This window comes from Clarias gariepinus, chromosome 4 (genome assembly GCF_024256425.1).
Source record: "Clarias gariepinus isolate MV-2021 ecotype Netherlands chromosome 4, CGAR_prim_01v2, whole genome shotgun sequence".
Classification (NCBI taxonomy): Eukaryota; Metazoa; Chordata; class Actinopteri; order Siluriformes; family Clariidae; genus Clarias; species Clarias gariepinus.
In genome coordinates this window covers 7,108,486-7,133,215 of record NC_071103.1, presented here as the reverse complement: position 1 = coordinate 7,133,215, position 24,730 = coordinate 7,108,486, and the positions used below count along the sequence as shown (strand labels likewise).

At 37.7% G+C, this 24,730-nt stretch overlaps 1 protein-coding gene across 2 annotated transcripts in view; it reads left to right on the top strand.

Annotated features, from left to right (window-relative positions):
- The first annotated feature begins 19,573 nt into the window (after positions 1-19,573).
- The window catches only part of ca14 (carbonic anhydrase XIV), a 61,969-nt gene continuing 56,812 nt past the window's right edge, over positions 19,574-24,730 (top strand). For both annotated transcript variants that reach the window (XM_053493887.1, XM_053493886.1), the window contains exons 1-4: positions 19,574-19,712; positions 20,784-20,804; positions 22,317-22,496; positions 23,718-23,863. In XM_053493887.1, coding sequence (XP_053349862.1) covers positions 19,640-19,712; positions 20,784-20,804; positions 22,317-22,496; positions 23,718-23,863 — 420 coding nt within the window. In that variant the 5' untranslated portion in view covers positions 19,574-19,639. The remainder of the gene's footprint in view (positions 19,713-20,783; positions 20,805-22,316; positions 22,497-23,717; positions 23,864-24,730) is intronic.

Here is a 24,730-nt window from a genome sequence, read left to right as displayed (position 1 = left end):
TTGTAAGTGTTGTAAGCTGCGCTGCTCTGTATTGTTTTTGGTGAACTTGAGCGCGTCAGAAAATGAACGCAAACGTTTTTTTAAAAGGTCAGAGTCAGTCTGCTTGCTGTTTTCCCGACGCGTTCCTAATCATTAGTCTACTCCTGCCGGTGCGCTCTGGAAAACTCCATGCATGCGGCTGAGCGCTGATTAAAACTATGGAGTAAATTAAAGAGGAGAATCACGATGCCGAGTCGAAGTCCTGAGCCCAAACCTCATTTAAATTAAATTAACAAATATTATAAGTAAAAAAACAATAGCCCATGTTTAGAAACCATTTATAAATTCTTTCCGACATGAGTTGGCCCGGTGTTATGCGCAAAGCGCCGGGAGATTTCCTGAAGCTCAGAAATCACTGGGCATGTTTTCTAAATAGCCGCTATCTTTAATAACTGATGGAGGTTTTGAGCTGTATACACATGCATTTCTGCCTAAACAACTCTTAAAACTACACCTGTAACACAATAAACAGTAATATTTCAAACATTCTGCAGGCTGATATTTGGAGAAAGGAAAGAATAATGAATAAACCAGTTGTTGGGTCAAAATAACCCAACCAGGTGTTCATTTGTAAACTACATCTCATATGAGCCAACATGAGCAACCCAACAATGTGTTTAAAGTACCCGAAATAATCCAGAACTTAAATAACAATAAACCGATACAGAGATACGCTGTATAACGGTCACTGTTGTATTTACGGCAACGAGCGAAAATGTCACTTTGCGCCACCTGGCGGCCATTTTACGAATGACTTTGAAATGCAACTGATTTATTTTGGCCGCTGACGTTTTTACGCGGCGGTGAGCGCGACGGTAATAACCATTCCAATTGATCAACTACTGTATGCCCTATGGCCAGTCCAGCCATGCCTTTGGGCCTGGTATGTGGCAACTAGTGTTTTGTATGATGACACCATGGTTTTTACATTTCCTATGACTAGCATGGCTATTCCACAGTCTACATGTTGATGGAGTGTTTCTTTTAAGTGGATTATTTTGCCAGAATCCAAATTAATAACTATGTTGTTGCGTGTATTTATGCTCTTTTTGATGGTATATGGAATGGTAATGCAATTGCGAGTCCTATTAACGGCTCGCTTATATTGATAACTTTTGTTTGGTAGGTAGTCATTGCGAGTCGGGTCTAGAGGTTCAGGACTTGTCATTCTAATTTGTACTATACACAACATTCTTATCATGATAACAGTTCCGATCATAAAACCCATTGCTAATGTTAATGCATGTATGTTAGCATAATTTAGTCTGTTTTGCTGTCACATGGTGATGGTTATACTATATATATGTGTATGGTATGGAATGAAAAAAAAATTGCTAGTAGCTGATTAGTTCCTAACTAAACAGTGATACCAGTTGTACGTGCATGTTATTCACAAGTTCTGACGCGTGTCCTTTGTTACACAGAGTCACTGACGACTCCAGACGTTTTGTTGATTTTTTTTGTCTCTTGTTTATTTTTAACATCAAAGTACAACAGTTGTTACAGTTTCTTGCATAAAGTTCCTTTCTGTATCCTTTTGTGTCTTAACAACAACTAACAACTAAAGGGTGTGATAGACATGCAACTACATAACTGTGAGATGATGTCACAAAACAACTCACGAAATGATGTCACAATACAAATTATGAGTATGATACTTAATGCTTAATGCTTAACTAATAGACTAAAATAAAATAAACACAACAACAAATCACAAGAATGAAATATGGCCCTTACACCAGTTCTGATGGAACCTGATACAGGTTCAGATTCTTATTATTACTTTTTCTTAATAAATCCTTTACTTTCTTTATAAGGCTGTTGGTTGAGTGGCTTTTACTTATGCTCGGGTACGGCGTGCTGGACCATGTTCTTCATTTTCACTATCATCATCATTGAAGCGATTACTGTCTTCTGTCAATGAGATTTCTATTTCCTTTGGTGGAGCTTGAATATCTTTGGGACATTTTGCCTTGCAAAAGTGATTTAAGTGATACCAGTGCTCTTTACCTTCTACCTTGATGGCCGTTGGGGTGGCAAGCACCACCTTGTATGGTCCTTCTCTGCGACCTTGTGCCCAGTGTTATTTTGATATTGATATACACCCAGTCCCCTATATCTGCTGATTGCAGTCCTTTCTTGTTAATTGTTCCTCTGTGAGTGGCTTCGTTAGTCTGTGAAAATAGAACTTTATGAATATCCGTTAAATGTTTGACGTAACTCTATATTTCATTTTCAAGTTGTTCAAAAGCAGGTCCATCATATGGTGCGCGAATATGGGGGACAGACATTGGGCATTTCAGTGGAGTTAAGCGTGTCACTTCCAGTGAGCATTTCATGTGGAGTTAAGTGTGTCATGCGATTGGTTTGAGACCGCATCTTCATTAGTGCTAGGGGTAGCTGTCAATCCAAGATAATTTAGAGCTTGCACAAATCTTGGCAATTTTGGTTTTTAATACTTTATTAGCACGTTCTACCATGCCCTGTGATTGAGGGTGATAAACATTTCCAAATTTGTGTGTAATGCATAGTGCCTCTGTGACACAGTTTATAATTTCATTTACAAAGTGGGATCCATTATTCGAACTCAATACATCTGGGATCCCAAATCGTGGAATTATTTCTCTGACTAGAAATTTTGCTACGGTTTTTGCATTTGCTTTAGCTATTGGAGCAGCTTCTACCCATCGACCAAATCGGTCTTCCACGACTAAAATGTATCTTTCCCCCCCTTTTGTGATCTATCATGTCTACGAAATCCATCATTAAGTGTTAATTAATTGTTATATTGAACACAAATTTCACATGTTTGGCAATTTCATGGCTGGCAAGATAAGGTGACCAAAATCAAAGTACAGTGGAACCTCGGATTACGAGCTTAATTCGTTCCAGGAGCAGGCTCGTATTCCAAAACACTCGTAAACCAAATTTAATTTACCCATAGGAAATAATGGAAACTTAAATTATTCGTTCTACAGCCCAAAAAAATAAATACATAAATATAATTAACACAAAATATAAAGTAAAAATAAAACAAATTAACCTGTACTTTACCTTAAATTTTTTTTTAATAAATCCCGACAGATTAGGGTTTTCGTTTGTGCACGCAGGGTGTATGTGTGTAAAATGTGCACGCGCACACACACACACACACACACACATTAACGGATAGACTGTTTTTGAAACCGTTTAAAAATTAGCAAGGAACATTCCTAGTCACATTTACGTGAGCGCATACTAACAGGATCACTGCTGAACAACAAAAAACAAATTAAACAGCTCCTCACCTTTGAAAACAATCGCGACAAAGAGAAGTTTGTGTGTTTATTTGGCAACCTGAGAGGAGGGGGGCTGAAGGGGAGGCTCGCTCGCGTTTACAGCCTCCTTCTCTCAGGTTGCCAAACAAACACACAAACTCTCTGCCTTACACAGACACAAACACACGCGCACGCAAAAACACTGCAGGCACTAAGACCCAGCAGGGGAGACGATAGGTCTCGGCTTTACAGCTCCCCTTCTCTCAGGTTGCCAAATAAACACACAAACTTCTCTCTGTCGCGATTGTTTTCAAAGGTGAGGAGCTGTTTAATTTGTTTTTTGTTGTTGTTTTAGTATGTTTTTTTGTTGTTGTTGGAGTATGTTTTACTTACAGCAGTGATCCTGTTAGTATGCGCTTACGTGAGTGTTCCTTGCTAATTTTTAAACGGGTTTAACCCGTTTGTTGCTCGTCTTGCGAAACTTTAAAAATTTCCTTGCTCGTCTTGCGAAACACTCGTAAACTGAAAATTGTTGATCGTCTTGCGAAACACTCGTAAACAGCGTTACTCGTAATCCGAGGTTCCACTGTACAGTTTTTACAGTTTCTTGCATAAATCCACTGTAGTCACGACAAGTCGTTTGTTGTTGTTGGAGTATGTTTTACTTACAGCAGTGATCCTGTTAGTATGCGCTCACGTGAGTGTTCCTTGCTAATTTTTAAACGGGTTTAACCCGTTTGTTGCTCGTCTTGCGAAACTTTAAAAATTTCGTTGCTCATCACAAAAATTAAATATGGCTCTTACATTTCCAGCCCCTAACTGACAGGCAGGGAGACTGACAATTACACACATTTTGTTTTTGTTTTTTTTGCTTGAGCCCTGGAGGAGATTTGTTGCAGTGTTTTTTATCACTAGTTGAAACGCCTATTCTGAGCGTATGGTTCGCAGAATTTCCCCCCGGCGCAGTGATCAATTCCATGTGAAGACTTTATTAACATGGGAATGTATGACGCAGGTGCTACAAAAAGTCCTTCGCAAATACAACAAATTTTAGTATCTTGATCAAGTTTTGCTCTGCGCCTTGTCCAAATAGCTTTTTCGTAAGCAGGGGCTGAGTTTTGCATTTCTGCAATGGTTTTTAAAGTTAATTCAGTGTCAAAAGGTTCTATGTCTCCTGTAATAACTGGGACCATGATGCAAGTAGGTCCTAAGGCTGCTTTCTTTGCAGCTTCATCTGCTGCGGCATTGCCTTGTGAAACAAATGATCCATCTGACTTGTGAGCACGGCATTTTACGACAGCTAATTTTGATGGGAGTGTCATAGCATGTAAGAGGTCAGATATTGCTTGTCCATGAGAAATCTGCGATCCAACGGTTCGCAAAAATTCCTTTCTGTGCCCATATTGTTCCGAAAACATGTACTGTATTACCCCATATCCGTATGATGAATCAGTATATATGGCGCACATTTTTCCTGCGCCAAGGTTACAAGCAGCTGTTAATACTTTAATTTTCGCCATTGGAGCAGAACATGGCTGAGGGATGAAGGCAGAGGAAACGACTTGATCCGTTTTATTGTCTGCAGATGGGGATGCTACAGTGTACCCAGCTTTATTTTTACATTGGTCTCGGAAAGACGATCAGTCTACAAAAAATACCTGCTCTGCCTCTTTTAGTGGTTGGTTTTCTAAATCAGGTCGGGCTTTAACAAATTTATTTGACTCCTCTGAGCAATCATGAGGAGTTCCGTCTATTGGTAGTACCATTAAGCTAGCCGGGTTCACAGTCTTACATCGTTCAATAGTTAATTCAGACGCTGATAAAATGACATCATATGCTGAGCGATGTGCATTAGTTATTACAAACATTTGACTAGTTTATAATGCGTGTATTGCATGAGTAGTATATACCGTGGTTGGATGCCCCAGGTAATACTTGATTCTTTTTCATAAGCAAATGCAGCTGCTGAAAGACCCCGGTAACAGGGGGGCATCCCTTTTTCAATGTTGTCGAGGGCAGTACTATAATATGCTATGGGTTGTTTGCCTATTCCGTGTTGTGTATGGGTTAGTATGGCAGAGGCAAATCCTTGTCGTTCTGTCATGTATAATTGAAATGGTTTGGTATAATCAGGACTGGCTAGAGCAGGCACTGTGGCTAACGATGTCTAATAACAGTTACATAAAGTGTGCTTTAGTTTTCTAAATTGGATTCTTCTCCAATGGTAAGGTAGGTTTTTAACTTTTGTAGTGTTTTTGTAACACGATTGGTTCTTACTGTATACTGTACCTAGTTTTTGCTGTTTGGTAGTGTTGATTGCAGTGTGATTGAAGTAGGTCTAAAGAAATTTGTTCTCAGGTAATTATTCAAGAGGAGTTTCAGGCTTCCTTAAGGTGTAAATTGTGGGCAGGGCTTAGCTACATATATTGAAGGTGTCTCTGCTACAGACACTTGTGTATTAATAAGCATATCCTGCAATAAAGTTAGTCAAGAATCTAGATAGCAAGTGCACAGAGAATTGACTCTAACCCTTGTTTACCAAAAAGTTAGTCTAGCCTAGCATGTGTCTTCAACCTATCTCTGTCAGTTCTCACAGACCAAGATGCTTTTACTCACACAGCAGAGGCAGATTTCCCAGAAACCTCATTTACCCTCCAGTACTGTCACATTGCCCTGCACTGGTGGTGGTAGGTGGGCTCTGGAACTGCCAATCTGCTGTAAAGAAAGCAGATTTTATCTTAGCCCTAGCTACCCATTACTCTTTTGACTTTCTAGCACTAACTTAGATTTGGATATCTCCTCAGAACTCAGCTACACCGACTGCCCTATCCTCTGCCTATGTATTCTCTCACTCTCCACGAGAAACTGGTGGTACGGGTCTCCTGTTGTCTAAGAGATGGTCCTTCTCGCCTATCCCCCTGTCTCATCTCAGTTTTTCATCATTTGAATTTCATGCAGTTAAGGTAACCTCTCCAGTTAACCTCCACATCTTGGTTATTTACCGTCCTCCTGGCTCTCTAGGGAACTTTCTAGATAAAATGGACATGCTTCTTAGTATTTTTCCTTCTGCCAACACTCCTCTCACTGTTCTAGGAGATTTCTTTCATCTGACAAACTCCAATCTTCTTACCTTCTTCCTCTACTTAACTCCTTCTCTTTAACTCTAAACAGCTGCCCTCCCACACACAAGGCAGGGAATTATCTCGACCTTGTTTTTTGCCGCCCTTCCCCAGTCACAGATATCACTACTATTCCTTTTCATAAATCTGATCATTACCTGGTATCCTTCACTATAACCCTTCCTATTCTATGTAAACCTAACCAAAATGTCTCTTTTACCCGCAGAAACCTTCACTCTGTCTCCCCTTCCTCTGTGTCTTCCTGCACCCTATCATCCCTCCCAGACCCAGACTCCTTCTCCTCTCTACCACTAGAGACTGCGACTGAAACTTTCCTCTCCTCTCTCTCCTCATCCATAGATCTCCTTTGCCCGCTTTCATCTAAACCAAGGAAGACATCTTGTCCTGCTCCTTGTCTATCTGATGTACTGCACAACAACAGGAGAGAATTAAGAACTGCAGAGATAAGATGGAAGAAATCACAACTTGATGCAGATCTCATCTCTTACCAGACTCTTCTCTCCAAATTCTCATATGACGTGACTTCTGCCAAAACTACCTTCTTCAGAGAAAAGTTGGAGGCCTCTGCACATGATCCTGGCAAACTCCACAACATTTTCTCCTCACTACCTAACTCACCGACTCCTCCTGCGCCTTCCTCTCTGACTGCTGACGATTTTGCCACATTCTATGATGGGAGGATTGCAGCAATCCGCCAGTCCTTCACTCCCAACCAAACTCCTATGGCAGAACCTCAGGACCTTCCCTTCCCTCCCTTAGCAGAATTCTCCAACCTGTCATCTGATGAGGTTCAGCAGATCATCTCGTCATCTAACCCCACCACCTGTTCATTAGACCCAATCCCTTCCACAATGCTCCAGGCCATCTCACAAGACCTCCTTCCCTTCACCACAACCATCATCAACCATTCCATATCATCTGGTTATGTTACTGCTGCTTTAAAGAAGGCAAGGGTTATTCCCATCCTCAAGAAACCCTGCCTGGACCAATCAGAAGTTCTTGTGACTGCCCTTCTGTCAGTCACTGAGAAGCTCCATGCTGCTAGATCTGCTAAACTATCATCTGTCCTCATCCTCCTGGACCTGTCAGCTGCATTTGACACGGTGAACCACAAGATTCTATTATCTATTCTTACAATTTGTGGAACAGCGTGGCAATGGTTTGCTTCTTACCTAGAAAATAGGTCATATGAGGTAACATGGAGGGGATCTACATCTGCCCCACATAGACTCTCTACTGGTGTGCTGCAGGGCTCAGTACTTGGTCCTCTTCTGTTCTCCCTCTATACCTGGTCTCTTGGTAAGGTCATATCATCCCATGGATTTTCATACCATTGTTATGCAGATGACACCCAACTTACTCTCACCTTTCCTCCCTCTGACACTCAGGTTTCCACCCGGATCTCAGCATGTCTGGCAGACATCTCATCCTGGATGGCTGCTCATCAGCTGAAACTCAATCTCAGTAAAACAGAACTGTTGTTTATCCCTTGTGACTCATCCCCATGTCAAGACCTTGTGATATCCCTGGACAACAACCAAATCACTCCTTCAACCACTGCCCGTAATCTTGGAGTAACCGTGGACAATCATCTGTCATTTTCCCCACACATCGCTAATCTTACTCGCTTTAGTAGATTTCTTCTTTACAATATCAGAAGAATTCGCCAATTTCTTTCTTCACAGGCTACTCAGGTGCTTGTTCAGTCCCTTGTTATTTCAAGACTGGACTATTGCAACTCACTCCTGGCAGGCCTGACTGTCCACGATTCGTCCTCTGCAACCGATCCAGAATGCAGCAGCACGTTTCGTTTTTAACCTTCCCAAGTTCTCCCACACCACACTACTCCTCCGCTCCCTGTACTGGCTTCCTGTAGCTGCCCGCATTGAATTCAAAACGCTGATGCTTGCCTACAAAGCTAAAAATGGCCCAGCACCCACTTACCTCTCTGCTCTAATCACACCACGCACTGCACCACGTTCCCTCCGATCCTCCAGCACTGCTCGCCTCATTCCACCATCTCTCAGGGATCGAGGGCGGCATTCATCCAGGCTCTTTTCTGTTCTGGCACCTAGGTGGTGGAATGAACTTCCTCTAGATGTGACTTTGACTATCTTTAAACGACGACTCAAGACGCATCTGTTTGTCCACTACATGAACTAATGCCCCCATTAGTTCTAACCCAGTGTAAGTATGTATCCAATGATGTAAACTTTAAAAGCACTTTTTGTAAGTCGCTCTGGATAAGTCGCAAAATCGCATATCCAGGGCCGGCTAAACCCTGCCATTTCCAAAAATGATAACATTTGTTTTACCGTTTGGGGTTGAGGGGCTTTTTAAATAACTTTTATATGGATAAGTGAAATTTTCTTATTGGTTCCTTCTAACACTCGTCCTAAATATTCAACTGTTTGTTTACAGAATTGTAGTTTGTCTTTGCTTACCTTATGCCCATTTTCTGCCAGCATAGTCAATACTTTTACTGTTTCCTTTTGACATTGTTCTTTTGTTGAACTGCATCAATCAAAATGTTATCAACATATATTAACAGACGGCTTGGTATCGCGAGCGTCGCCAAATCGCGTGCTAACACCTGGTTAAAGAGGGAAGAAGATTTCACATATCCTTGTGGTATGGATTTGTACATATATTGTTGACCTTCGTAGGTGAATGCGAATACGTACTGTGAGTCAGGATATAGAGGAATGCTAAAAAAAGCGGAACATAAATCAATAACTGAGTACTATTTAGTCCCCTCAGGGATATTTGATAATATTGTGTGTGGATTAGGAACTACAGAAGTGTCTGCAATGACTATATTGTTAATAGCTCTGAGGTCATGAACCGATCTCCATTTTTGTGAGTTTTCTTTTTGTAGCGGAAAAATAAGTGTATTACAAGGACTTGAAGTGGGAATAAGTACTCCAGCTGCCACTAATCCTGTAATTGTGGGTCTGATGCCTTCAATTGCTTTGGATGACAGAGGATATTGTTTTATATATGGAAGCCGGGCATTGGGTTTAACTTGGATTTTTACTAATCCCACTGATTTGACTAGTCCTACATCTGTATGATGCCTTGACCATACTATTTCTGGAACTGCTTGAAGTATTTTTTACTCTGTTTTTTTTTCTTCCTCTTTTTTAACTGACATTTGTGGAATTGCCATGTCTTTATCTTGTAATTCTATATCTACATCGGTGGCAACAACTCTTCCTATGTTTTCTTGTGATATATACATAAATTTTCTATCAGGTGACAAATGTATGTATGGATTTAAAGTTGGTTCCCTATCACTTATTTGTTTGGCTTCCTCAATCATCTTACCTAAATCTTTTTGTTCAAAATTTTCCGCAATCATCAGAGAGACATGTGGCGCTGCATGTTCAACTTGGTACCAATCTTGAATTTTTTTGGGCAGTAGTGCAATAGCTCTCTACTTTTATCATTTTCATCCCAATGACCACCAGTTTCATCTCTCCTAGCATCTTGGAAGTTTTGTATGAACTTAATTACGTTTTCTTCTTCAGCCAGTTTAATAGTTTCCAACCGTCCTGGATCCATCTTTGTGGGGTACATTTTTCTTAGGGCTCCCCAGATAGCATTTCTGTTGAGTCCCAGTGGGTAATGATCATATCTAGCATCTTTGGCCTCAGGTGGCATTCCAGCTTCTTGCAGAACTTCAGTGGTTTTATTTTTTCCGATAGTTTGACCTAATATGGCCTTGATGTCTCCAAGGGCCAGTTGGTGGCCCATTGTTTTTTCTTCAAATTGGGTGATCCATCTTTGTGCTCCTTCGCATAGATCTGGAAGCCTGCCTATAAGACCAGTCACATCCATAAAACTCCATGGCACATAGTGTAGTGCTGTTCCTTTTACTATTAGTGGACACTGGGATGAGGAGGTTGTAGGTACATCTTCATCTACTTGTCTTTTCCTTTTTTCTTACCTTTGGCACCTTTTGTGTTGAAAGCAAGCGAGTGTCTTGCTGCTGTATCAATCTGGTGGTCTCAGAGTAGATCTGTCTCTCAGTGCTCTAGTAGTTTAAATGGCTTTTTCTCCTTCCACCTCCATATGTATTTCTAGGAGGCTTGTTACGTTTAAGTCATGAGTTTGTGATCTTAGACACGTAGCAGTTTTTCTCTTCCTTTTTGGTCTTCAGTTGCACCTTATCTTTTGTTAAGTCCTGATACTTCCTCATTACCAGTGAAGTCTACAGTCAAGCAGTGTTCTTGCGTTGCATTTTGTTGAGTTATATTTTTAATACTGTCTGCTATTTAGTTTAAAGCTTTTAATAGGCTTTGACTTTCCTTCAGGGCTTCTTTGTGTTCTTCTGTCAGTTCTATTTGTTTTGTTAATTCAGTAACGTTTTTTTCAATAAAATCTTCAAAGATCTTCTGAAGTGACATCCTCCTCTTCTAGTGGAGTTATCTTCACTTCACCTTCTAGCTTGACTAATTTTCCCTGATTGTTTTCTTTCATGTTCTTTCTTTCTTCCAACTCTGAACAAATATTGGCAAAACTTTTTGGTCTTGTACTTGCTTCACTTTGTTGAGGGATAGGTGGTAGTTCTTTCTTCAGGCTTGAGTTTTCACCAGGACGTAAGATCCATTGAGGTTTCATGGTTTCTTGCCCTTGTGGTGAATTGGTGCTATGATATTCTTTGCAGTATGTCTGAGAGTTTTTATCCATAATGTTTCTCCATGACTGGTCTTCAGAGAAAATTAAGATTTCTTCACATAGTAATCCTTAGGTGGCATGTCCTTTTGAGATGCTTTTTGAATCTGGTGTTGAAAATTGTGTTCTTCTTCCAGCACCTCTACCAGCAGAATTTAGATTTAGTTCCTGCTCCCCTGATCTTGCTACTCCTTTCAGTGTACCATGAACTTGTAATTCTATGTTTGTCCATTCATTTTTAATTGTTGTTACTCCCATCACAGGGATAGTAGGATACACTTTATTCTCCAGGGGCTGTTCAGTGTTATAGGGTGGTGGCCTCATGCACATTTCTGGTGATTGCGGAAAGGTTTCTTTCTGTAATTTCTTCTTGTTTGCCCTTGTTCTTTTCTTCATTTTCCTTGATTTCATTTTCTCTTTTTAATATTATGTTCATCATTTGTTTTTCAGTTTTCTTCCATTGCCTTTTCCGTCAACGTTGTCCTTCTTCCTTAAAATAGTCTATTATCCTTAGCTTAAGTTTGATTTTTTTCTTCCATTTCTTTTTTCTTCTTTTCTACTCCCCAGCTAATGATTTTCTGTCTCAATTGGGTACATGTTTCTATGTTGAATGACCCATCAATAGGCCATTGGTCTGAACATCCTTTTGTTTTATTATGCCATTTTTTCATATATTTTCTGATATCTTTTTGGAGTAGATGGTGTTTTTCAACTATGATTTCTACTGGTTTTTCCATTCTGGGATGATTCTATTGTTTATTTAGATTTTACTCATTAATTAATTATTACTATTATTACTATCTATTTGATTTTATATATATATATATATATATATATATAATTTTACTGGAATATTTTTACTGAAATATTTGTTCTTCCATCATTCGCTCCATGTCCCGTGATATTCTGAGTATGTGCTGGTTGAACATGGGTGCTTGTGATGGAACCATTTGATAATAATATGGAATCCAAAAATTGGCATGTGTGTGTACAGGGTTGATGCTTGGTCACAGTGTTCTTCGTCTCCTTCTTCTCAGATTATTATGCTCTCTGTTATCTCCCATTACTCTATTTGTCTCTGGATCATCTCTCCAGAGCTCAATGTGTTTCTCTATGTGTTTTTTTTTACGTCTATCCAACTCTGCCAGATCCCACTTAAGAGATGTTCCAGGAGTGGTATAGCCGCACTTGCCACCACAGACAGGAAGTTATTCTACTTAGGTTAATATTACTCTTAATTGTATGCATGTACTGTATGTATATGTTAATGCACTTGTATATGTATATATGTAAGCATATGCAAATAATAAGTACAGTGTAGAATATATCTAACTTAAGTATATTTGTTTTTATACAAATATATGTATACATTAAACCGATTTATATATTCATATATTCTATTTTTATCTTTCCGTTTTTTCCTTCACTTGCTAGCCATACTCGTTTCACAATTCAATACATTATACAAATCACAACATCATAAAATCCCAGAATTACAACCACAAATCAAAACTATCTATTCTAATTTTCTAATAATGCATATCCCCACCAGCCACCTGATATCAGGACTTTACCACCTGTCACCCTAGCCCTGCTAAAGGAATTTTCCAGTCCCTAGAGCAGCAGTTATACAGGAATTTTCCGCTGGAATGTTTTCACTTGCCCGTTCAGACGTACTTCATGATGGTAGCAGTTCCACGAGATTTCCTTTCACACCCTAGGTGTATACTACATATTACCATGGTCCCTAGGTATATTTTAGTACACGGTTACTTGTTCCATGCCAACGCATGCTTGCACACCTTCACAATCACACACCCACCTACCGGTATTTCATATATCCACTTTTCCAATCAACACTATTTGTTAATTGAAGGCAGCTGTACTTGTAAAATGTTACACACTTACACAATACAGATAACAACAAGCTCAGCAAGCACAAAAGCACATCAATTCATAAGCGCATACTTTTTTGCTATTTCTTCAAATTGCATAAAGTTATAAAACTTGATTCATACCATTATTGCATTATTACATTAAACATTACATTACTCAATTATCAATTACTCAATTTCCATATAATTTGATTCCCGGGGCGAGTATGTCCCCCAAGAATCACCCGATCCTCACATAGTATTTATGTTAGTATTGCCGGCAGTTCCGCTGACTGCGTAGGGCCGCCGACCCCAAGGGGCAGCAACGACCAGCCGGGGGTATCCTGTGCCAACAACGCCAACATGTTGTGGCAAATTTGCTGTTAACTATGCCAATTTTCCAAACAAAATCAATAACTACTCAAGTACTAAAATAGCAAAAGAGTTTATTGCAGCCAAAAGTAAATGGACAGCACTGGACCAGCAAGAAAAAAGACAAACAGACAAGATTCTGCAAACTTGTCTCTCCCTCAACTCCTTCAACTTCCCTAATTTTACATGGTTTATATACCTTCATTTAACAATTACATCATTGTTTGCTCCTCCTTAACTCAAGAAATTACTTAATATTCATGAGATGTAAGCTACTGTAATTTTGCTCAGGTTAGATTGATATAGCACCTCCCAATTACATAATCTCTTCTTCTTCCTTTATTTTTTTTTTCATCTTATATTTATTCAAGTCTGGGGCTAAGAAGTCTTATGCTCTCTTTTTTGGAGAAAATTTGGCTTGTGACTTTTTTCTTGACCAGACCATTGACCACTGCTGGTGACTCGGGTTTTGTTGAAGCCGCAATTTTTTAAACTCTTCCTCATCAAAATGTGTAAGTGTTCTATTTTTATTATATTTAATTTTTTTTATTATTCCCATCACAGTAAATTTTATCTAATTTGTCTTTAACTGTCCATTATGTATTTTTTACATGTATAGAGGTTATTTGTCTATTAGTACTTTAATATATGTTATGGTTATTCATTTTGATTATACTTTAAACATATTTCTATAACTAAGTGATTATTTTAATGATTTTGACCTTATACTGTATATCAACTAGTTTAATTTTTTTAAATATATTTTAATTATTATAGGATAAATATTGAGATTAAAGACTGATTAAATCAATTAATTGATCATGTTTGTTAATATTTATTTTTCATTTACCTACTACTATTCCCATATTATGGTTAGTTTAATAGATTATTTGTTATGCTAGTTTTGAACCTACACTACTAAAATCAAAATTACATTACATGATTACATGCGTGCATATAGTAGATTATTATCGTGTATATTAGTTCAATTTGGTAAATTAACGGTTAAATTTAGTTGTAGTATATTGCAGTATGCTTTCTTTTGTTATATTTCTTTTAATATGTGCAAAGTACACATATTAGTGCATTTGTCCAGATTTTTCTATTGGGCCTATGTTTACTAAAATTCTCTTTCTTGTTCTAGTTCACAGGCAGCGCCCTTTTTGTTTCAACTTCTCGTCTGAGATTCCTGCTGGAAGCAGGTGGCTACTCCTTCCCTTACCCAAACCGTCACAATTAGCATCTGATTAAAGCTCTGATGGGCCTAGTTCGCCACCTGGAAATTGTGATTGCTGAGATTGAGGCTCTCTCTCCATCAAGGCGTCCTCCAGTGCGACCTTATCACAGGTCCACGGGTGTTCCACCACCTGGTGATAACACTTCTGCTTCTCCCCCATCTTCACCCAGCGTCAGCCTCAATCCCACCTCTCCAGTCCATTATCCTCATTCTTCTGAGGATGATGGTACTGCGGATCAGTGACTGGTTTTGTTCTGAATATGATTTATGTTGTTCATCTGTTTTTCAAAAGCAAAAGTATGGCTCTTTGCGCTTTGTGTCCCAATTAAAGCAGAACCGAAAGCTTATTTTTATATTTTGGATCACTGCCTGCATTTTCTGTATTTTCCCCTCCAATAAAGTTCCTTAATTTCTTGCACTCTGTGTGTACGGGTTGTTCTTGGGTCACACTTTGCATATTTTTTCCTAATTATCATATCCCCCATCCACCATCATTAACCAACATAAGAGTACATATGATAATAAAATCGTGGTAATTATTATTAGTATTATTATTACAGATTACAGATTATTATTTTTTTCTGATGTTAGTTTTCTTATCTATTGCTCTGTTACCTAACCTTTGCCTCCTGCCTGCATGTTTTCCTCAATTTGTCGTGCGGCCGCCTCTTTGAACAAGTACCGCGAGAATCAAAGCCTCTTAAACGAAGGCCTTCGGCCTTCTGGGTATTTGGTACCTTCCACTTGACTACAATTACAGATCAATAAAATTTTTCCACACATGTGATTGGTTGATTAGATAATTGCATTAATGAGAAATTAAACAGGTGTTCCTAATAATCCTTTAGGTGAGTGTATATATATATATATATATATATATATATATATATATATATATATATATAAAAGGTATTGAAGAAATAGTAATTTTTTAAAATAATAAATAAAACAAAAATTAACTAAGACATATTTTGGGATACCAAGAGGTGTACCTTTTCAGGGTGTCCAATTAGATTATTTTGGTACTAGATTGGAGTCACTGGGTCACATGTCCTAGAAGCTATTGAAGAAATAGTGATTTATTTTAAATTAAAATAAAAATTAACAAAAACATATCTTGAACTACAAATAAAAAAATAACATTTAAATAAAAATCAATAAAGCCATATCCTAAGACGTATATTGGGATAAAATAAAGTGTATCTTGTGGGCAGCTCAAATTAGATTACTTTGGTACTAGTTTGGGCTTACAAATGACCTAGATGCTACCGAAGAAATAGTGAGTTCATGAAATTAAAATAAAAATAAAAATCAACAAAGACATATCTTGGACTACAAAGAGGTGTACCTTGCAGGGGTGCCCAAGTAACTTATATTGGTACTAGTTTGGGGTCACCGGGTCACATGACCTACAAGCTATTAAAAAGAAATAGTAGTTTTATTAAAAATAAAATTGAAATAAAAATCAATTAAGCTATATCTTTGGATAAAACAAGGTGTGCCTTGTGTGGGTCTCCAAGGATATTATTTGCGGTCACAGGGTCATATGACCTAAACGCAATTTTAAAAAATTGTGATTTAAGAAAAGAAAAAATTACATTTAAATAAAAATCAACCAAGACATTTCTTGGGATAATGGGGTGTACCTTGTGGGGGCGTCCAGTGGGATTACTTTGGTACTATTTTTGAGTGACACAACCTAGAAACTACACTCTAAAAAATGCTGGGTTGTTTTTGTAAACACATTGTTGGGTTGTTTATGTTCGGTCAAATCTCTGGGTTATTTCTGATGTTGACCTAATGACAACATTTTTTTCATCAACAGGAAGCTGTTCCAAAATATGTTAAATGGTATTAATGACAACATAGCAGTTTTCTTAAAGAATAATTTTGTTTTATTTAATCTTCAATTTTGTAAAGAATTGATTGTGGATTCCATATTTGACATTTGTATTTTTTGCACTGAATTCAGCCGCATGCTCCAAATTCAGGCCCAGGTTTTCAAAAGAGCTCAGAATGGCATTGACAATTCCTTCAGCAGACTCATTTGGATTTTCAACAAAATCAATCAACTTCTATATGACTCCACTTAGGGAACCTACTGTAGGGTACCATCTTGCAATTGTCCTTGTTTGAGGCATCTGTTTGTGCAGAGAATGGGAGTGGATTCTCAGCCGTTTTAAATTTGTTAAACACCTACTCTACTGCCTTTGGAGCAAAGACTTTTGTGACCACTGGGGGGCTTTTGTTTTCCCAAAGGACATCTTTGTCAAAGCTTGTCAAAGCTGGAGTTGCCCAGTGTTCGGTCAGTGTAAATGCACAGTCAGAACTGATGTAGCTCAAGTTGTGCTTCACACTATAGTAGATATGTGCTATTTCAGCAGCAGTCATCTGTGAATCAGAAAATATGTAATTTAACTGTGTGTATGTATAATATATGTATATAGTATATGAAATACACAACATGTACATGAGCTGTTTGGACTTTGCAAAAGTTATATTAAATTAATAAATTATGTGCATATTTGGTACTCATGTGGTTAACATTAGGTTTTGAAGTAATAATAACAGAGTGATTATAAAAATTAAATAATTCATATAAATCAATATAATAATCAGTTATTACAGACTGATTTGCCTGATTGCACAGCTTGCTCTGTGTTTGTTATTCGCTGGGCCGCTCCCTGTGGGATCAAAATTGTTATCTAATCTAATTTACCAGATTTGGGTTTTGAAATTGATATGATTATTACACATACCATATCAGCCTCTTGTTGTCTAATGTCACAAATTTCTCCATGACTTATAGAAAAAAACAGATGGCAGACACCATATGTGCAGTTGGCCTTGTAGAAGTTGTCACTCACGCATCCCAACCACTAATACTCACTTTCCCATTCTTTGTATTTCTGTCATTTTTTTTTTTTGCCTGCAGACTACAATCGCTGATTGCCAACATTTAAATCTTCTGCAACTGTCAGGCGTGTCATAGCAATGCTGACAGTGCTTCTCATGGGTCAGGACACTCTGTTCTCTGTTGAAAGAGAAAGTGACAGACAGGCTGAGGAAGAGGAGGGGTTTCTTTCTAGCCACTGACTGGTCATTTCACTTAATATATTCTCAAATATTCTCCGTCATTGGTTGTTGTAATCAGCATGCTGCATGCTTACTAGCGCATTGGCATGCTGGGAAAATTAGTTATTCTTAGTTATTGAAATTTGGTACCAAATGACAAGACATTTTTAATACGCAGCGATATCGAAGCATTTCAGTAGGTGCCATGAAAAGGATAAAGTTCAGTACCATGTGCTTGGAGTAAATCTGTCAGGAACAGGGTTGAAAACTATACACAGACAGTTCATTTTATCCATTTATCTTATGACATGGCTGGTGCAATATGAGTTACATGTGAGCATGCTGTTGAAGAACACACAGCTTGGCCTGTTTGTATCTAAATAGGATGTGAAGTAGTAACAACTGCTAGTTTGGAATGTGTAGGCAGTTGTTTAATGGGTGGACAGCAATATGCTTGTGAAGCACATACTGAGAGGGTCTGGCTGCCCACATTATTAAGGTACTACTGCTCCTGAAAGATAGGGAGAGACAGGTTGGATGCCTGTGATCACTTGTGTAATCTTACATTTAAAAAAAGAAATCTTCTTCTTTCTTTTTAGATGTTCTTTTTCTTTTCAATTTTTTTTATCTCTTATGTCTATTTAAAAATATCTTTTGTCTTATTCTGTTTTAGATAATACTTTACTTTCTTTTAAAAGATTTTTCTGATTTTTCTTCTTTTCTGTTTTTCTATACCAGTGAGGCATAAAGCCTCTGCCAGACCTGGCACAAAACCAATGTCCAGAGTGAAGCCATGGAGAGGCTTATAAAGAGAGAGCTAGTTCGTGAATATGAATCAGGCCATGGATAAATACGGACTTTCAGGACTTTTGTAATTTATAATTACATTTATAATGGTCAGCAAGGGGCTACCATGGGATGCTTCCGCAGGTCAGACTGTGAGGTCAAATGTCTGGAAACACCGAAACAATACATAAGAACCTAGAGATAAGTAATTATCACTGTCTATCCCAGTGCCTTTTCACAAACCAAAAAACAAAGGTCGGAGCACAGGGCCAACCTTATAAGTGAAAAAGGAGAAACTCAAAATAGAAAACAATGAACCCGGGGGAAAAGGTATTTGGAAAACTAGTTTCTTGGTCTTTAGTAGCAATTGCATCTCTCTCTCTCTCTCTCTCTCTCTCTCTCTCTCTCTCTTTCTCTCTCTCTCTCTCTCCCTGACGCACACACATTTGCGATTTAGCACCAATATTTAGATTCCAGTATTTACATGGTGAGACTTAATTCTTGATTATAATGTCTTAAACCACAGCTGGAAGTGACATAATTGAAAATGAATATAGATATATAAAAATGATTTTATATGTGAAGTGTTCTGCTTGAGATGTGAAACTACCATACATTTTATACCTCAGTGCAAAAAAACAAACAAACATGTTTTGACTAAGTGGCATTTTAGGTAAAAGAAAAATGTGTAAATTGAATTTTGCATTGTCCTCCTTTTATTAAAGATGCAAAGGGGCTAAATGAATCTGTTATTTGTTGCCTCAGTTGCTTGGATACAGTTGTTCTCTCTCTCTCTCTCTCTATCTATCTTTCTCTCTCGCTCACTCTCCCTCTTTCTCTCACTCTCTTTTCAACTCATTACGTCTATTATCACTTCAATAACTCCCTTCACTCAATCACCACTGACCCCTCCCACCACCTCATCCATGTCCTGTTCAGTTAGGTCATAAACCTAAGACCAACACTAAGTGAATATGCTGATTCCTATTTATTACCTACATTACCACTCGCTCTCTCTCTCTCTCTGTCTCTCTCTCTTTCTCGCTTTCTGTCTTACTAGCCCCTTGGCCTTCCTAGTGACGAACATTTAGGAATTTTATTTTCTCCTTGCTGCTTTGTGGATCCAGTGTAACTTCCAGTCAAAACAACATTGTGTATGTGTGGAAACACAGAAAAGACAGCATGGAACTGGTGATCTGGCGTGATGTGACTGTTTTGCTCTCACTGTGGCAGTGCATAGAAGACTTGGTAGCCGGTAAGCTAAAAATTCCAATAAGTTGTAAAATATGGGCATTGTCGGTCTGGTTGTACTTGTAAAACATGGTAATTGTAAAACATAACAACCAGTTTTATGGGAGCTTAGTAAGAGGATCACACTAAGAATTTAGTAAGCCTTTCCGTTATAAAAACAATTTGAAAATGCCATTTTCTCATGTTTTTTTTAACAGGCAATGCTGATCAATACACATAACCATAGGTAGAAATATTAGAGCAAAGTAAACTCCAATCTAAGTGCTAACATTATTCTAACACTATTACTGGGTGACCTGTACATGTGCAAATATGCTACAATGGATTATTTCCAAGCATTTTTTTCAGCATCTCAAATTACTTGCTCAATGAACAAATGTATAAACAGTCCAATCTAATAAGCTAAGATAGTAAAATAATGAACGTTAGGAAATTTTGTCTTCTCAGTAAATAAAGGTACAACTAATAATTGACCTATAAAGCAATGAAAATACATATGAATATTTTACATAGCTATTTACATACTGTATCACTGCAACAGTTAACACTTAAAAGCCAATGTTTTTAAGCCAATGTTTCCCTAATATAAGAACTTGCTTTTTCCAAAAATGTTTATGCACACATGCAGTACAAGTGTCTATTAGTTTATTAGGAGGGAAAAGAAGAAATACCAGCATAGCGACCACATGGGATTTTTACTGTGGATAGAATATCATCTAGCTATATAGATCTTTCACATAAACTTTAACCTGCACATGTAACCACTAGTAACACTAATAGTATTATATTAATAAGGTGATTAATTCAGTTTTTCCTCTTATGTGAAATAGTATTATGTCATCATATATTCTAATATGGACTACTACACATATAAAGTAAAGAAAAAAAAGTTCTTACAACCTTACAACAATATTAATAAATAAATAAATACAATTTGTAAAGAATTTTTATGAAAGGTGCCCCACCACCTGTATTTATAATTATTCCATACCACCACAAATAATTATTTAAATTTTTCACAGTAAGATAATGATGGTGTATCTGCTGACATTTTTTCCCTTCTTTTTATCTTCAGCCAAAGAATGGACATATGCAGGTAAGAATTTTTTTTACTGCCTTTCTTTTATTCATTAATCTTTAACAAAGGACATTCAAGCTATGATCCATTCACAAAAGGTTTATTAACAACACTGAGACAAATATTTTTAAAACATCACATAGTAGTCAAGCCCAGGGCACTGACAAATAAAATTAAAAACAGAGATTCTAAATCAAAGTCAAATCACAGGCAGAGGTAGGCAGATAGGTATATAATTAGGTATGAAACAAGGCAAGGGTAATTGAAAATGAAGAAACAAGACAAGGGTTATGCACTGTAATGCTTTCCCCATGCTTGACAATTGACCTTGAACGTTTTGTGATTGTCTTGCAGCTAGCACTGCTCAGGACAATTTAAATAGCACCTTCTGTACAAAAACAGCATATAATTGATTTGATATTCTTGATGGGAAACATGATAAAAACATATAAGAAAAATCATAATTGAAAAATCAGTTAAAAATACATTAGAGAAGCCTTGCCAGATACAATGGACTGGACGATAGAGGCCTTGACAGAGCTAAAGAGGCCACTGAGTAGTCATGCATGTCTGAAGCGCTTCGGTGACGTTCATAGGTTGTTATGTGTTTAGTAATGACCTTCTTTACTGTAAAGTAAAAAGCACATTTTGTTTATTAATTTGCTTTTCTTCTTATTAAGAAATAATTCCGTAAAGGAAATGTCTGTTGAGATAAATAGTATTTATAATATTAATATAAATATTAATTATAAAATTCTATAATCCAGACTACATATTTGACATTTTAACACCTACAGAAATGTTGATGTTGAGCTTGTGTTGTTTTCTTCTCGACCAGGTGTGTGTGTGTGTGTGTGTACAGCATATGTTCGTTGTGTCTTTGTTCCTGCTGTTTTTGACACTGCCTTTGTCTGTGTTTGCGATGGCCTGACTACCACAGTATAAAGAAATGTTGCTTCTTATTGTCATGCCAATCATCAGGTTCTTGCTGAGCCATTTTACAAAAAAAAAAAAAAAACAATCATTCTTTGTGTGTGTGAGAGAGACATTGAGTATGCATGCATAAGCATGGTTGAGTGTTATTGTACAGTACGTTCAGGCATTGATTTTCATACTGTGTGAATGTGTGCATGTATGCAACACTCTCTGCTAATCTATGAAAAAGCTTGCCTGAATATAAAAACACACAACCATTTCTCTAATATCTTCCACTTCATTTTCATATCTTCTCTCATATCTTTCTACTTCAGTCACTCTGCTGCATAATAAGGCCCTTTTGTTAAAACAAACAATCTGTGTGTGTGTGTGTGTGCGTGTGATCTCATTAACTGTGCATGACTAAACCCTGAGCTAATACTTTGGTTTGGCCTTTTTTGCCTTACACGAGAACACATTGGCTTTAGTATCTTTATGAGGTATTTTACATTATTGTGGATAGATTTAAGTTTGTGTGGATAAATATGATAAATATTTATATGGTAAACCAGCTAAACTTAACACATTTCTTCACACTTTATTCTCTTTCCTCAGGAACTGCAGGTCAATCAGAATGGCCAGTTTTGTTCTCAGACTGTGGCGGGTCCTCTCAGTCCCCCATCAATGTGGATACTTCCAAAACTGTTTATGACCCATCTCTTCCTAGGATACGGTTGCTAGGATATGAGCAATATGGCCATGTACCCTTCACACTGTCTAACAATGGTCATACAGGTACTGTAAAAGAGCTCTCATACTGTACACATGCACACTTTTCTTCTTGGTAACTACTGTATAATCCACGTAAACACAGTGACCACTGGGGTGTTGCATACATTTACTGTCAAGGGCGTAACCTTTCGCACATTTCTCTAATCTGTTTCATTAGTGTGTTAGTATCCCATTCTTAAAACTTCCAGCACTATCCATGTGACAAACCTAATCCTATAGGCAGAGAATTTAGAGATACCGTACAGTGTGTGGGGGTCCTAATAGGCAGCCAGCCAGTCTGTTTTTGTTCCTAGTTTCAGTGTGTTAAACATGGTCAATATATATTGCATTGATGTTTTTGTTTATCGTTTTGTTTGTGTGACTCTCGAATTTCCCCCAAAGTCCCCACAAACTGCTCTTAATTTACTAATCCAACTCTCAATTTTTTTATTACTTAGTATTACTTAGTATTACTTAATATAATTTTATTACTTAGTAATGGTTATGACATAGGGTGAAGCTGGAGCGAGCCCACAGCCCCAGCCAGCCTTATGTTTTCTAGTAAAGGGTAACATATTTATAATTTATTACTTAGTATTACTTAGTATTACTTAATATAATTCATTATTTAGAACACACAATGCTCCTAATACAGAGATTTAATTGTACCTAAATATATAACATTTTGGTGGAGGGGGAGATATGCTCTGGAAAGCAGAGGAATGAAAGTTAGACGCAGCAAGATAGAATACATGTGAGGGACCCAAGTGAAACAGTGAGGCTAGAGGGAACATAAGTAAAGAAGGTGCAGGACTTTAAGTATTTAGTTATTCAACGGTCCAGAGCAATGAAGTGTGTGGAAAGGAAGTAAAATGGCTTGTACAGACTGGTTGGAATGGGTGCGGAAATGTGCCAGGTGTGTTGTGTGATAGAGTATTAGCGAGAATGAAAGGAAAGGTGTTTAAGACAGTTGTGAGACCAGCGATGCTCTATGGCTTATAAACAGTGGCACTAAAGAAAAAACAGGAGGCAGAGCTGGGGGTAGCTGAGATGAAGATGTACTGTTATTTTCATTTAATGTAACTTAATGCTAAGTCTTTATTGCATGCCTTAATGTCTTTCAAAAGGACACCTAACTTTTTCAAGCAAAGATTGATGGAATTGAAAAGAAAGTGCAATTTTCAGGAGGAGATCTAAAGAAACAGATTATTGTAAGAGAACATTCTCTCTCTTTTTCTCTTTCAGTGGTGATGCTGTTGCCAAGTTGGATGGGCTTGTCTGGTTTGCCATGGCAGTTTAGTGCTGTTCAGCTCCACCTGCACTGGGGCAATGGAGTGGGTGTGGCTACAGGAAGTGAGCATAGCATTGACGAGCAGAGTGCTTCTGCAGAGGTGTGTGCATGTGTTTTTTACTAGGGACAGTATGTAAATAATGTCTGGTATCAACTTTAAATTAAATTAAATTTAAAGACACAATCTAGTGTCTTCTTGTGCCAGTCCCAAGTTTGGATAAATGTAGAGGGTTGTGGCAGGAAGGGCATCCGACGTAAAACATTTGAAATCAATTAAATCAATACTAAAAACTAAATCAATTATATGAATCATTAAAAGGACTTCCATACCGGGTCGTTTGTGGCCCGGATTAACAATCACTGCCACCGGTGCTGTTGACCTACAGGGTGCTGGTGGAAATTGGGCTGCTGGTCATCAAACAAAGAGATGAGGAAATTAAGAAATGAAGAAAAAGAACTGTGTGTGTATACAGTATACTTGTATATGCTAATATACAACAATAAGTAAAAAAAAATTATGCACACTTTGGTTGTAGAATTTGTTTTAATTGACTTTCGAATACATAATTAAACCACATAAAAGTCTGATAGAGCAAAATCAGGGCGGACGCTTTAACATCTTAGACAGTGTGGGAAGAATGCAAGTGCATCGTCATGCAAGATCACAACGCACAACTTCGGATAGCAGTCTGCTGTGATAAATAAGTTCAGACTTCATCTCTTCAATAAGCACCTCACTGAAACAAGTACTGTAAACCTATTTCCTGATAGTGTTCCAATACTGGTCCTTAAGAATCCAAGAAAATTAAGCATAAATTTTTCAGCTGAGGGTTGACTTTTCCAAATATTTTTTTTTACAACAAAAACAACAAAAGAATAAAGGGGAAAAACATATGTAACAAAGTCCTTAGTTACCATAGCAGAACAATGAAGGCCACAGCAAACACAACAAAACAGTAGTTACATA